This window comes from Ruditapes philippinarum, unplaced genomic scaffold (assembly GCF_026571515.1).
Source record: "Ruditapes philippinarum isolate M1 unplaced genomic scaffold, ASM2657151v2 ctg7204_1_1_1_1, whole genome shotgun sequence".
Classification (NCBI taxonomy): domain Eukaryota; kingdom Metazoa; phylum Mollusca; class Bivalvia; order Venerida; family Veneridae; genus Ruditapes; species Ruditapes philippinarum.
The window spans coordinates 31,609-47,249 of NW_026853381.1; the positions used below are offsets into that span (position 1 = coordinate 31,609).

The window sequence follows — 15,641 nt, forward strand, 5'->3', positions numbered from 1 at the left end:
TATTTGTGCATTTATGATACACCAAGTTTGAGAGTAATTTGTTTACTTGTGATACATTTAATCGGCGAGTAATTATGCACTAAATAAACATCAAGTTTGAGAGTAACTTTTGTACTTATGATTCATTTAATCACGGAGTAATTGTGCACCTATGATATTTAAATCGGAGAGTAATTGCTCACTTATGATACACCAAGTTTGAGAGCAATTTGAGCCGCGTCACGACAAAACCAAAATAGTGCGTTTGCGACTATCATGGATCCAGACCAGCCTGCGCAGTCTGATCAGGGTCCATGCTGTTCGCTTACCAACTCTATTACAAGAAGAGAAACTGATAGCGAACATCATGGATCCTGATCAGAATGTGCGGATGCGCAGGCTGGTCTGGATCCATGCTGGTCGCAAACACACTATGTTGGTTTTGTCGTGACGCGGCTCATTTGTGTTCTTATGGTACATAAAATCAGAGAGTATCTGTTTACTTATGAAACATCTAGATTGAGAGTAAATGTAATTTGTATACCATGATACGTTTAATCCGGGAGTATTGTGCAAAGTATTTGTGCATTTATGATACACCAAGTTTGAGAGTAACTTTAATTTGTACTTCTGAATAATTTATTCAGAGAGCAGTTGTGCACTTAAGAAACATCAAGTTGGAGAGTAACTTTTGTACTTATGATTCATTTTATGAGGGGGTTAGAGTCGATGACTTCTAATCCAGTTATCTCCCTAGCGTGGGTTGAATCCCCGAGAGATGCTTTGGTAGTTTAGCGCGGAGGAAGGTAGTCTAGTACTGGTGTAACTCTCCAGGAACGATGGTGTTAGGAAACTACCCGCCTATATGACTGAAGTACTGTTGGAAAAGGGCGTAAAATGAAACAAACAAACACGCATCAGGGAGTAATTGTGCAGCTATGATACTTAAAATCAGAGAGTAATTGCGCACTTACGATACATGTAAACTGAGAGAAATCATGTTATAATAATTGTAAACGTATGAAATAACAAGATTGCGAGAAGTTATGATACAAAGTCAGATCTGGAAAAATGTACATTAAATATTCAAACTTCAAGGGTAATTGCGTGGATAATGTAAATGATGATATCGGATTTGTGCATTATTTATGTATTGCTGATACTCAAGTTGTGTATTAAATTTTGTGAAGTACACACATGTTTGAATGTGTATTTGGAATACCTCTAAAATTTTCTTAAATATTAATAATTATATATCATTAAGAGGCTGTATTTGTTATTGAAGTGTTTTCATGTAATGTTTGAGATGAACAAATTACCCTTGTTTGGCATTTTCCTATATGTTCGTTTGATTGTTTAGATATAATATCAAACTTTTAAAATGTCGTTCAAAGGCAATTATTTCCATAAAGTGGGTCCATTTTACTGCTTAAAATGAGTTCTCGGAAACAAAAGTCCAAAAACATAATTTATAAAAACAGAAAATACAAAGTGATAATTGTTGTTATGTAAGAAAAAATATTGTCATCAATTTTCTTGTTAATTTTCTACCCAAATATCCAAGTAATGCCAATGTCCGATGGCGCTTATTGAAATAGCATACTATCTTCAGTATTACTGACGTGACTTTATTTTTTATTAAAACACTGTTAAAACAATATAATAATATGGAATGTGTTTTTGTAAGTCTAAAAACTGCCAGTGAATGGAGGATTAAAAGTATGATTCCTGGATCAGCCATAATTCACAAAAATACAGGAGAAGTTAGCTAACGAATTCTTAACAAAAATGTAGAGGATATGTGTTTAGTTCAGAGTAAGATCGGAAAATATTTCACCGAGTGAGCATCAAAAGCAGCCACGAGTAAAATATGAACTTTTGGTGTTCACGAAGTGAAACATATTCGATCTTACACTAAACTAAACAAATTTTCTTTTTATAGTTTGTAAATAAACGTTGAAAAAGCATTTAAACCTGATACTATATGAAAATCGCGCCAAGTAAAGTACAACGTGGCGTCATTAACGACGTCACGTCATTTTTGTTTCCAGTCACGCTGGTTTTTCACTGAAACAACGTAATGGGCTTAAATTTAAAACAGTGAAAATTATCAAATTGTTAATTTCACTGTTTCAAACATTGAAATATTAGTTTTATATTTCACTGATCTATTTCTATAAAACACTGAAAAGCATGTAATAAATCTTGTTGCTCTTATCCTACACAATGGTGCAAATCTGGGGATGTCCCTAGCAAGATATCTTACATAATATGATAAACCAAAATGTAGGCACATTAACGTCTTTGTACGTTTATATTTATAAATTTTATAAATAATAGTGCAATTGTTTGTAATTATAAATAATAATAAATAACATATTTATATATAGATAACTTAAGTAAATATCCAGTTTTATGTCGGTTTCCCAGACATTGATTCTGTTATTTTATTTAGTTCGCGCACGTCTTCCATCAAGTTCGACAACTCTTTTTGTCTTAGTTCTTTTTGTTTAAACGCTTTAACCAGTCCTGACTGGTTGTCCGGGGGTGGTTCCGGACTGTTTGAATTGTTATAAACAATGGCCGGCATATCCACACGGATACGTTTCTTTTCCTGCGAATTCGGAGGCGTTTTGTACTTTTCAGTTTTTTCCGAACTTTTTCCTAAAGGCCAACCCTTTTCGGTACTTTTGGAGCTTTCGCGACTTATACCACTGTTTGTTTTAGACGTTTTACCGTTTGGATTATTAACTGCGTAAGTCTTTTCAATTGAAAACCCGAATTCGTCGACTGATGGGTCCAGTTTATTTCCGGCTATGTACATTTTGCACGAGCTATTGCACGTGCACGGCGGAATAGGAAAGTCCGAAGCAATTCTAAATCCTATTTGTTTTCCATTTAATCCATTTGACCTTGAACTACGCAGGGTGGATCCGCCACTATCACTTTCAATGAATGATTGATTAAGTGAACCACTTGTTCCTATTTTTGGAAGGTGCACGTGCAAATCGTTCTCTCCCACTGGCGAAGTACTCGGCGCAGGAACATAATAAATACAATAATAGTCCTTCAGTTTCTCTAAATTCATACGATCCTCGTCTGTTAGTGTGTCAATTCTAAAACTTTGGGGCATCAGTTTCACCCTCTCGGCTTCACGTGCCTCGTGCCGAAGCTTCATTAGTTTTTGCTTCTGCTTTTGCATCTGCGCAATACGTTCTTCCGCGGTGTTTGAATTATTCGTATCACCGTTCACATTCCGCCGGTAGGAACTACTTTCAAGCACTATATCGCGATGATTATTTCTACCCTGTCGCGGAATGCTGGGAATCGGATGTGACGTCAGTCTCTGCAAATTGGCTCTAACGTTCTCGTCAACAGATCGTTCCGTAAGTTTTTCATTGCGTTCATAACGTTCACTATGGTGACCGTTGTGATATTTCTCGTGACGGTCTCGTTTGTCACGCCGGTCTGTGACTGGTGCTTCTATCAATGACTTCCCCTCAAGGGGCATTATCATTGGAGGATTCTTCTTCGGTCGCATTCGTTGAAACTTTTCAAACGTCGTAATGAGAGAGTTTCTTTTGAGTGGCACGTCATTCTGTGCGGAATGACGTTGACGCGCTCTTTTCTCCCTCTGAGGCTGACTGTATACATACTCCCGACCTGCCATTGTAACATAAACTCATTAAAAATGAATCCAAGAAAACACTCATATCGGTAACATTGTTTTGAATACATAAATAACGAAAAAGTAAAACATTTTTTTTTATTTTATATACAATCTGTTAAATTGTCCGATACAAAACATGATTCTGCATTGATTTTCTTTTGGTATATTTAATATCTACGGACTTAAAATTGAATTTAAAATATAAAATATCGAATATTTCTTAAGTTTCAGACAACTTGCTATATTTGTACAGTTATCAGGTTGACAGAAGGTTCAAACAACAAGCAAATCTATATTTACCATACGATCGCATTCTAAGACGGTCAAGAGCGTTTGCCAGATTATTTTGCTCCTGTTGAATCAACTCCTCGCGAAGCTTGGACAAGCGCTTCAGGTACTCCGCGTGGTGCTGGAACGACTCTTTATCGCTATCACTCCAAGGTAATCCACGTGCACTGCGCGCGCCAACTCCCGCCCTTTCCATTAACCTGAAAATACATAATTTCCATACATGTAACTTAAAACGGAAATGACTTAATGTTACTGAAAATATTTCTTGCTCTATGACGATTGCAGCGGAAGCCGACTTCGATCTGAAAGTAACGGAAAATGATTTAAATAAAAAGCGGGAAAAGTAAAAACATTCTTCATTTTATATAAAATCAACTTTAAAAAACTAATTTAAGAATATAGGTCATTTACGGATATGCATGTATATTATACATGAACATCGAATTACGACAGGAATACACGTTTAAAACTGGGAGTGATACTAAAGTAGCAAGGGAGGTTACTGAAGCAAGCTTATTGTGACTTGAGAATATAGTGTATACTTTATAATAGAAACAGGTGCTTGTTGCGCAAAAAAAATCTCATCTTCTATTGACATGATTGACTATTTATGAGCGCTAAAACGAAGTTCTATTATTATTCTATTGATATTCCGTTACTTCTTGAGCGGGAGAAAAAGTCAAGATACAACGTATCTGATAGAAATATTTCCTTTTTCATATTCATGATCTTTTCTGTCAAAAAATGTTTGTAAAACAGGCCTCTTACAGTTATTGATTATTTCTTCTTTAAAAAAGCCCTGTGCCAAAAGTCAAGAGTGATAGAAAGAAACTGGTTGTATCTATATAGTTACATTACTTATCAAGTTTTTTCTTCTTTTTTTTTAACAACAATTATCTTTATCAGTTTATTGATATCAGTTTCATAATTTACAGACTGAAGATATTATTAATTACCACATGACCTTTACAACAAATAAGTATGCAACCATATCTTACAAATTTAATCTCCAAGGGGATTAAGCAACGTTTCCTGGAATAGAAAGTTTAATTTGTAATCAATCGCTATGTATTATTTCCATATTGAAATACAAAACGTTTCCAGATCAACAATTCCGTATATCTGTTACCGCTAGACAGACTTTATAGATTTAGAAACAATAAAAACGGTTTATCTACGGAAGTCCATAATGGCCATGTTTATACAATTTCCATTTGCAGACAAATAAAGTATCGATGTTGTTGTAACTGATACACTCAACAAAATTTCCCCCGTTAACCAATCAGAAATCAATTAACGAGGGAAATGTGAACGGGTACAAACTATTGTATGATTAGCTGAAACCATGAACATTTGAGCCGCGTCATGACAAAACCAACAAAGTGCGTTTGCGACCAGCATGGATCCAGACCTGCCTGCGCATCCGCGAAGTCTGATCAGGATCCATGCTGTTCGCTATCAGTTTCTCTACTTGTAATAGAGTTGGTAAGCGAACAGCATGGATCCTGATCAGACTGCGCGGATGCGCAGGCTGGTCTGGATCCATGCTGGTCGCACACGCATTATGTTGGTTTTGTCGTGACGCGGCTCATTTATTTCTCATAGGAACGCTCGTGTGGAATAGCAATGCACACTACTATATAAATCATAGACTTTTATTACAGATAAATATAAAGCTTCATTTATCAATACAATACAATACAATACAAATACAAGTTCAACACAATACAAATACATCACAAATAAAATACAAATACAATACAAATACAACACAATACAATGCAAAACAATTCAGTGCAGTGCAATTTAGAGCAATACAGTTATTATAATACATTGGCATGTAACATTATGCAAATTTTTAATCAAATTCGTATAATTAAATTCATGTTTCAAATTCGTGTTATCAGATTCGTGTTATCAAATTCGTGTTATCAAATTCATATTATCATAATCGTGTTATCAAATTCATGTTATCAAATTCGTGTTATCCAATTCATATTTTACAATTTATGTTATCAATTTCATGTTATCAAATTCGTGATATCAAATTCGTGTTATCACATTCATGTTATCAAATTCGTGTTAACAAATTCGTGTTATCAAATCCGTGTAATCTAATTCTTGTTAACACGTTTAAGTTATCAAATAGGTGTTATCCAATTTATGATATACAATTCATGCTTTCCATTTAATGTTATCAAATTCATGCTATTAAATTCATGATACCAAATTCGTATTATCAGATTAGTGTTATCAAATTCATGTTACAAAATTGATGATTTCAAATTCATGGTGTTAAATTCATGTTATCAGATTCATGATATCAAATTTGTGTTTCCGAATTCAAGAAATCAAAATTAGTGCTTTCATATCCATAATAATTATCATATTCCTAATATCAAATTCGTGTTATCAAATTCACGATATCAAATCTGTATTACCATATTCACGATATCAAATTCATGTTATCAAGTTCGTGTTATCAAATTCGTGATTTTCAAATTCATGTATGAAAAATGATGTCTGTTTAAATGACCATATAATGAAGAGGGTATGGGGTTTGTGACAAAACACAAAAAGTTTGGCATGTTTACTTTTGCCTATGTGTTTGTTTATTTGTTCTTTTCTTACGTGTTTTCGATTAACCGAAAAAAAGCAACAAAAACACAATCAAGTAGATTCGGTAAGCAATACTTTAACAACGCAAAATAACTAAGTTTATTTATTCATTTTAGCTGTCTGGAAACACATTTTTACTTTAAAACCGTTATATGAGGACTAATTTGTACTCTTAGGTTTCGGTAGATTTTCAAAATGTTATCATAAATGAATGCCAATTATTTTCAAAAAGTTGAGGAAGAAAAAAATGAAATCAATAGATACACTTTATGCACGAAATTTCATGAACCATCTTAACGCCCAATAAAAGCACATTTGCATTATGCAGATACATTTGTATATCTTTTACATATTTCTCTATATGAGCCGCGTCACGACAAAACCAACATAATGGGTTTGCTGGTCTGGTCTGGATCAATGCTGGTCGCAAACCCATTATGTTGGTTTTGTCGTGACGCGGCTCATTATAATTAAACATCGTTGGTTGGGCATCACGCATGTATTCATTTTCTGAAAGGTACTTCTTGTTGATGCCGTGATGCCGGCAGTATATCGTTATATAAATTAAGCAATTTTTACGTTTATCTAATGAAGTGAATGATTCTTGGTTATATTCATACGTCAAATATAATGAAGACATCGTGCTATTTTAGAAGGCTGTTTTCTTTCTTTCTTTCTTTTTTTTAATTATAATCGCCTGTCTGCATTATCCATCGATGCGTGTTGAAGAGAAAACTCTCCGTAATTTCTAAATGAGGAAATCATTGAATGTATTACTTTATAATTCAATGTTTTTGTATACAATATGAACAAGTGATTAATATATTTAAAGGCATTCCATTGAGGTCCAAGAGACTCAAACAATAAAATCTGATTTTTTTTCACAAAGAACAGTTGGGGCTCTTAAAACAGAAAGATTATGTAGAATATAATTCAGAAATGTTCTCAGAAGTAAAATGAAATCTATTTTTGTGCTACTATTTGTCCGATTTGCGTTAAAGGCGTTGCGATGTTTTTCAATTTTGGGTCATTTTTTCACAAATAATCTAGTTCATATATCTTTCAGTAACCGTTATTGGTCAATCACCATTATATATTATAATATCATAGTCCCTCTGTTGCATAATACAATACTATTTTAACTAAACTTGACAGCAAACAAAATAGCATAATGTCACTTTTAAGCAGTGTAGAATGTTATCATATACTGTCCATAATTTCGGACTAAAAGAGGTCCGAACAATACGAAACGAGGTGATAGCATATAGCCAACCCATCTGCACTACTGTACTTTGATATTATGGAACGCGCTAATATTTACAGTTTAGGGAATGAAAATATTTGTTTAATTGATTCTTTTTTCTCGTTTGAAATACCAATGTAACGTTTATATTAGTGGCAAAGGCTCGGTCGGGGGTCGTTTAATGTGTCGGTATGTTAACATATCGTATTTACTGTTTGTTTTAAAATTAACGTCGCGGGAAAACGGAAGTATATATATATCGCCTATACGAAAACATAGTAAACGTGTTTATTTTCATATAATGTTAAAGGAACTACACCGAGGCCTTAAAACATAAGATTAGGAAAATATGAAATTCTTACATAGATCAACTGTGACACTTAAAATAAAAGATTATAAAACTATATGTTCAGATGTTTTTAGTGTGAGTGTTATTCCCATTCTTCGTGATTCTTGAAAAACAAGTGGAGCGGGCAAATGACCTAATTATTTTCACACAAGTTAGTTATTTAGTCATTGGTACATAAACATAAAAAATATATTGCCAGTCGGGTCACGTCCCTTTAACTTGCTCTTAAAATATATTAATTTACTATTGAAATATCATAACTAACTCATCGTCAATGAACTTTTACCTGTATAATTAACAAGTAAATTCTATGTACTAAAAAAACGATATTTGATTTTTTTGATATGCAAAACATTACGATTTTCATAATGCATAAGAACATTTTTAACAACAACTTGCACCCACTACGTCTTAAATACACTTGATGAATACACATAGCATCCAAATCAGGTTTGTTTTAAAGGAAATGGAATTTATGGGTATTTAGAATAACATTAAAACACAGTGAAGCTCTATAAATCAGAGTAAATGCATGATAATTGAAAAAAAATCAACAATATATATTTGTATTTACCTGAGCAATCAATTAAATTTGTATCGTCTATCTTCAAATATAAATATTAAATTAAAATACCTGTTTAATTTTCCATCTATTACAGTGTTGAAATGATTAACCATACAGTGGTAAATTAAAAAACGCCTACCATACTTTGGTAGGAACAAGAATCAACTTTTATCTGTCTAACATTCCATCCTGCATGATTCCTTTTTTCATTTATGTTAACAAATATTGTCACATTTTTTCTATGCAATCTAATTGATAAGGCAAAGCAATGTGTTGCGTGCGGCGCATTAGAAAAGCTGTTTGGTTTTAAGAGACTTACATTATGTAGATAATTGTGCAAAAACAGCATAGTTTGAAGATTATTTATTAATCACACCTATCTAATATTCTGTATTGGCTTCGCGAAACGGAAAACCGCTCTTTTTGTATTAAAGGCACATTATGAGACAGAAACAAATAAATTTTTACTTCTTTAGGAAGGGATAGCATGACTTAATGTTTAAATAACGGTTTTAGTGCATATGAGATACTTGTAACCTGAAAAAAGTGGAGATAAAATGTGAAATAATTTGTCATAAAGGTAGCAAAATGTTAACGAAGTAGTAGTAGTTTGACTGCCATAGAAAATATGTAATGTCGCAATTCATTAACGATAGAGTTTTAAAACTTTATAAAACATTCAGGTTTTGTTACAAAACTAACAATATATTCATTTCTTCACAGAGGTGATGTTTTTTAACATTTATTAAATTATATAAATTGGAAAGTTTCAGTATGCTACGCCACTGCCTCGTAATCTACCACGTACCACTAGTATAATATTTTAAAATGATTATGTTACGAAAGTCTACTCGAGTGCATTTCATTGTATGAATTCTTGCATGTAAACATGCCAATATTATCTTTTAAACAAACATTTAATATATATTTTGTTGACACGGTGGAATAAATAAGCTCTTAGCACGCCTTACGTACTTAGATACACTCACAATAACTTTCAATTTACGCAGCGCAAACAAAGCAAACAATAGTTTAGAAAAATGACATTATAAGTGTTTAAAAACCGAAGTCTGTTTTCCTGAATAGGTTTGGGTTAGAAGTAATGATAAACGGATCTTGAATTTTAATGAAATTAAGCGGGTTTTTTTTCTTAATCAAAAATAGATAAGATATTTCTACTGCGTGACTAACGCAGTAAGGGTAATTTTTGCATATTTTGACATCTGTTGGTAATATACGTGGATTGTAAACACCGTTAGCTAAATTACCTTCTTTGTTCATTTCAAGATATTTTATTTTTATATACATTTTCAAAATTTTCATGAAAATTTGCATGAATCTGGAGGCATCCTTCTTTAACGCTTTGTTTGTAAGAGGAAACGATGTTATAGTCATGTGATAATATATCTTTTCAATGTGACTAGATACAAATAATATCTCACCGGGGATGAAACAAAGATATGTCGTATGCATTCCGATGCTATACTGAATTATATCAAAGAATTTTAACCGTTATATCACGCTGTTTTGCCATAAAAATCAGATACCCGTCCAGCACGTGCAAACGTGCTAATATACAGGCAAACCAGACATTATCATTGATTACAGATGTATGTAACGTCATTGTGACATCATCATGTTATCATTATGTAATTTGTGACTGTTTACATGTAAATAATGTAATGTTTACATGTTTTACACATAAACAATGTAAAAAGCTGCAAAATATGCAAAGGAATGACTTTTTTTTTAATTATCATTTCCGGTAGTCCCTCGGATAATATTTTAACTGTTAAAGATAAACATTGGGTTATATCGATTACTGGTATGTTTCATTGACAAAGCCCAAAGTATTTCATTAGGCAGCATAAACTTTTGAGCCGCGTCACGACAAAACCAACATATTGGGTTTGCGACCAGCATGGATCCAGACCAGCCTGCGCATCCGCGCAGTCTGATCAGGGTCCATGCTGTTCGCTTATGCCCCGGTCACATATTCACGGATAATACCACGGAAGAGCTACGGTCTAATCGTTCGCGGATTACTACGGAAATGTGAAATTTCGTAGTCCGCCTCGGTTCCAGTACGGACACACAACGGTATGAGTACGGAGTCCGACGGATTTACCACCAAAAGCCCCCGGAGAGACACGGATTGTTACGGACCGACACGGTTTGATACGGAGCGACACGAATCAGGACGGACGCACTACGGATACACTACGGTCTGCTACGGTATAAGCACGGGTTAGTACGAATAAGTACGGTCTGATACGGAGAAGAACGTATTGATACGGAGAAGAACGAATTGCCACGGATCTATACGGACCTAATACATCCGTCCACAACCTCTTGCTTGCTCATTTCTAAAATGCCTCAAAAGAAAAGAACACCTAGAAAACAAATTGCAGAGTTCAATGATTTTGGCGGAGAGGACTCGGCCTAATCGCGTCCGACCCCTGAGACACATCAGGTCCGATTAAAGTGAATTTCTTGAAGGACGCTGGATCCTCAACAAGTTCGACCATGAGAGCCTCATACTAAACTTGAAGCGGTCTTCGTAAAAGCCCATCTCTAGTCCACCATCTCGTCTGTCTTCTCTTACCTGATTAGATATGGACTAGTAATCATTAATGAAAAATGTTGATCAATACTGATTCTCTTTTAATTTTAAGATTTGCTGTTCATCTTACAATTACATTAATTACCGTGATGTTTATGTTTTAAAAATATGTAAAAAGCTTGTTAATTAATCTTATTATCACTCAAGGGCCAGCCTCCGAGGCTTATGAGACACTTCGTTTTATGTACATATTTACTCCAATTTCACGATCCAATGTTTGTAAAATATGTAACATTAATGTAATTCTATTACTTATGAATTGTATTACGATATTAATATAAATTTACTTCTATGTATGTCATCAAGCAGCTCGACCACTGCCTCCGCATTCTGAGCCATTTCAATATAAAGTTGCAGCCAGTAAATGGCAATTATCATTTATTAAATGTTTTCGCAAATATGTCTGTTTTTAACAAGAGGGTAGTATTTATACCCTTATGGTTTCATATTTCTGCCACCAGATAACCATATAACTAACTAGTTAATTAAGAGGTTAACTAGTTACGTAACTAGTTAATCTCTTAATTAACTAGTTAGTTATCAGGTTAACTAGTTACGTAACTAGTTAATCTCTTAATTAACTAGTAATTTATCAGGTTAACTAGTTACGTAACTAGTTAACCTCTTAATTAACTAGTTAGTTATCAGGTTAACTAGTTACGTAACTAGTTAATTTCTTAATTAACTAGTTATTTATCATGTTAACTAGTTACGTATCTAGTAAACATCTTCATTAACTAGTTAGATATCAGGTTAACTAGTTACGTAACTAGTTAACCTCTTAATTAACTAGTTAGTTTTCAGGTTAACTAGTTACGTAACTAGTTAACCTCTTATTTAACTAGTTAGTTATCAGGTTATCTGATGGCAGAAATATGCCACCATATACCCTTGAAAAAGTACATGATACTTAATTCATCCGTACTAAACAGTGGTGGACCGTACCATTCCGTACCGTTTCGTGTTGCAACGCAATAAACCGTATAAGACCGTGCTAATCCTTGCCTCTCCGTAGTACAACGTATTACGATCGTGGCTTTCTGTGAAAATGCCGTATTAATCCGTATTAAAACCGTAGCTTATACGTAGGGTAACCGTACAAATACGTAGTTCTCCGTACAAAACCGTGGAAATCCTTGACAAGTTGGTGGACTACGAATCAGTACGGACTAGTACGGTTTTTGTACGGACCAGTACGTATCAGTACGGATTAATACGGACTAGTAGGGATACGTTACGGTTGATTTTTCCGTAGCAAATTTTTGTGCATGTTCAAAAATTGTCAAGGATAACTACGGATATATAAGGACTACTACGATTGATTACGGTTACAATACGGAGAGCTACTGACCAGTACGGGTAGCTACGGACGATGCCGGAATTAATCCGTGGCTCTTCCGTGGGCGTATTCCGTGAATATGTGACCGGGGTATTACCAACTCTATTACACGTAGAGAAACTGGTAGCGAACATCATGGATCCTGATTAGACTGCGCGGATGCGCAGGCTGGTTTGGATCCATGCTGGTCGCAAACGCACTATGCTGGTTTTGTCATGGCGTGGCTCTTTTATTTTTTGTTACCATTTACCAATTCAATATTGATCGCAAACTTACATTCCTAAGCCCGCCTTTCGTTAACCCGAACTTAAACCTTAAAATCAATGAATATAAATGAGTTTAAATCCCAACTTAAACCTTTCAAAAATTGTCTTTAAAGTTTTTATCATTTACAAAAACCACGGCTGATAAAAATTTACCTTTTTTACACGTATGCAAATAGATACTAGTAAATTAATGAACGCGAGGCGAGTATCAACCTAGATTTTATCGTAATCAGCGCATTTACATCATCTATCATCGATAACAGTCAGAAAGGTGTTTTCGATCAATTATTGATTATTCATCGAATGCACGAGTACTACGTGTATTATAGTATAAATCCATGCAAATATTTTGTTAAAAAGGCTAATGCCACTTAGCTTTGCATTCATATGTGTATTTGCATTCTCAAAGTACCAGGGTAAATATAATTAATATAATTTATTATTTACCCGTCTCAAAATGGCTTGTCTTAAAATTTTATTGAGTAATTAAAGTTATTGAAAATATTTTCTCTTATAACAGTACTACCAAGGTCCGAAATGCATGTAAACACGGTATAGTAAGGTTAATATACAATCACTTGTGTGACGCGTTCTCTATCCGTTACCAGCTTGATATTTTAAATTAACGTGTCCATCATTTTATTTTGGACAAAACCACCATTTTTTTCAAAACATAAAGAAACTGGATAAAAGGACAGAGTAGCTCATGTTCAGACATCACCAGATGTGCTTACTGGTCTCTATTAGTCGCATAAATAGAAAGAGCCTGCTGCCGGCAGGCTAAGGTTTGAAACCCATAAGAGGCGTAAAATACACGTATTAGATCAATAAAAACTCTTATATATAAAGAATATTTAACACATAACATCACGCCAGCAACGTCATTGATATGAGCTGCGTCATGACAAAAACAACATAATGGGTTTGCGACCAGCATGGATCCAGCCTGCGCAGTCTGATCAGAATCCAAGCTGTTCGCTATCAGTTTCTCTACAAGTTATAGAGTTGGTAAGCGAACAGCATGGATCCTGCGCGGATGCGCAGGCTGGTCTGGATCCATGCTGGTAGCAAACGCATTATGTTGGTTTTGTCATGACGCGGCTCATATATTGAACCATACTTTGCATATTATACGGATATTTTTATATTAAGTACCGGTTCGATTTTGTGGATATAAATAACATGCAGTGAATATAGCAAAATATGTAATGGTAAATATCACTGAAGTTAGATATACACCTTAAGTATAAGTTAGTGTTTATTAGTAAACATTTACAAAATTTGATTCGTATAGAACGGCGCATTTCTTTATAAAACTGTCGATTTACTAGTCTAATTAAATTTAGTCAATTTACCCAAGTAAATGTATTATGATTCATTTGAAATACTGTAATTCTATTGGATAATAAAATAATTTCAAACCTTAATTACCCTTTAACATGAAAATTTTGTAATTACCTGGTGTCGTGCAAATCCAAGTGTATATCCCCATGAATGGTATGTGAACGCTCCATGATACTTTCCTGTATATTTATATATCATATATTGCAAGCGTTCAATAATTCAGATCAATAACTTTTATATTAACAGTCATCCATCACCGCGAATGTATTCAAATCTTCAGCAATATTTAATAGTTTCTAATAGTTAAGTAACGAAACATCTCCGCAGGGTTGTCAATAAAACTCGGTTTGGCACTTATAAAAAATTGGATGTTTAACTTTCATGCATTATTAAACAGATTCAACGAATTCCTCCTTTACAATGTCAATTTAAACGATTTAAGTGATTTTTTTGGCGTTTTAAGTGTATACCAGAGATAAATTGCAAATAGCGTTAAGGTATAAAGCAATATTTTTTTTTAACTGTTAGATTGCACTCTTAAAGTATTTCAATACTTGTTAAAATTGTAGAGTTGTTTATTGCAGTCTGTCATAAAAAGGACATTGAAAAACATATAGTTGTTTTCAAACATGTGAAACAAATAGATTTATTAAATGGGTTTTTAACCTACTATTGCGGACAGCCCCGGTCTTTGACTGTGCATTGTACTACTGAATTTCAACGAACTGTTAAATACCTATTTAGTTAACAGGCAATGAACAAAATACAAATGAAATGATTAATTGTTATATAATTTCCAATAAATAAGTTCACGTCTATGATAATAATATATTATATAATTCTGAACTTTGAATGGATAATTGATTTTTACGTGAAACCTATTATGTGATTTTACAGTTAACTTTTATTGACATTTATGTATATCTTTTTTTAACAAAATATCAAATTAATGCCAAAATAAAAGTAAACAAGAAATGTCTTTAAGCAGAGTTACCACTGTTGCAGTCTTACAATAGGATTAAGTGATAAGTGTGACACGGTCTTACATCCTAGAAAGTTGTCATAACAGTTCTATTGATTACTCATAGTTACAGAGTTACCTTTCTTTTATTCAATAAAAGTAGCATAAAAATAACGATACAGAGTTACCGTTCTTACATTCTGAACGTTGTCAGAACAATTGTAACAATAACTCATAGTTACAGAGTTACCTTTCTTATATTAAAAAAGTAGCAGTTAAATTCTGATGACAATATTGAAGAGTTACCGTTCTTACATTCTGTTCAATTATGAGAAGAATAAGAACGAGTACACAAAGTTGACAAGTCTTAAGTTCCTGTTTAGCTATTTATT

General features: G+C 33.7%; 1 protein-coding gene across 1 annotated transcript; it reads right to left on the reverse strand.

Annotated features, from left to right (window-relative positions):
• Window positions 1–2,274: 2,274 nt before the first annotated feature.
• LOC132736708 (uncharacterized) lies at window positions 2,275–14,733 on the reverse strand (the record flags this gene model as incomplete). The annotated part of the gene is given in 3 exon segments (XM_060723901.1): window positions 2,275–3,642; window positions 3,950–4,137; window positions 14,403–14,733. Coding segments are annotated over 3 exon segments (1,494 nt in total). The 3' UTR covers window positions 2,275–2,392.
• Between the last annotated feature and the right edge of the window lie 908 nt (window positions 14,734–15,641).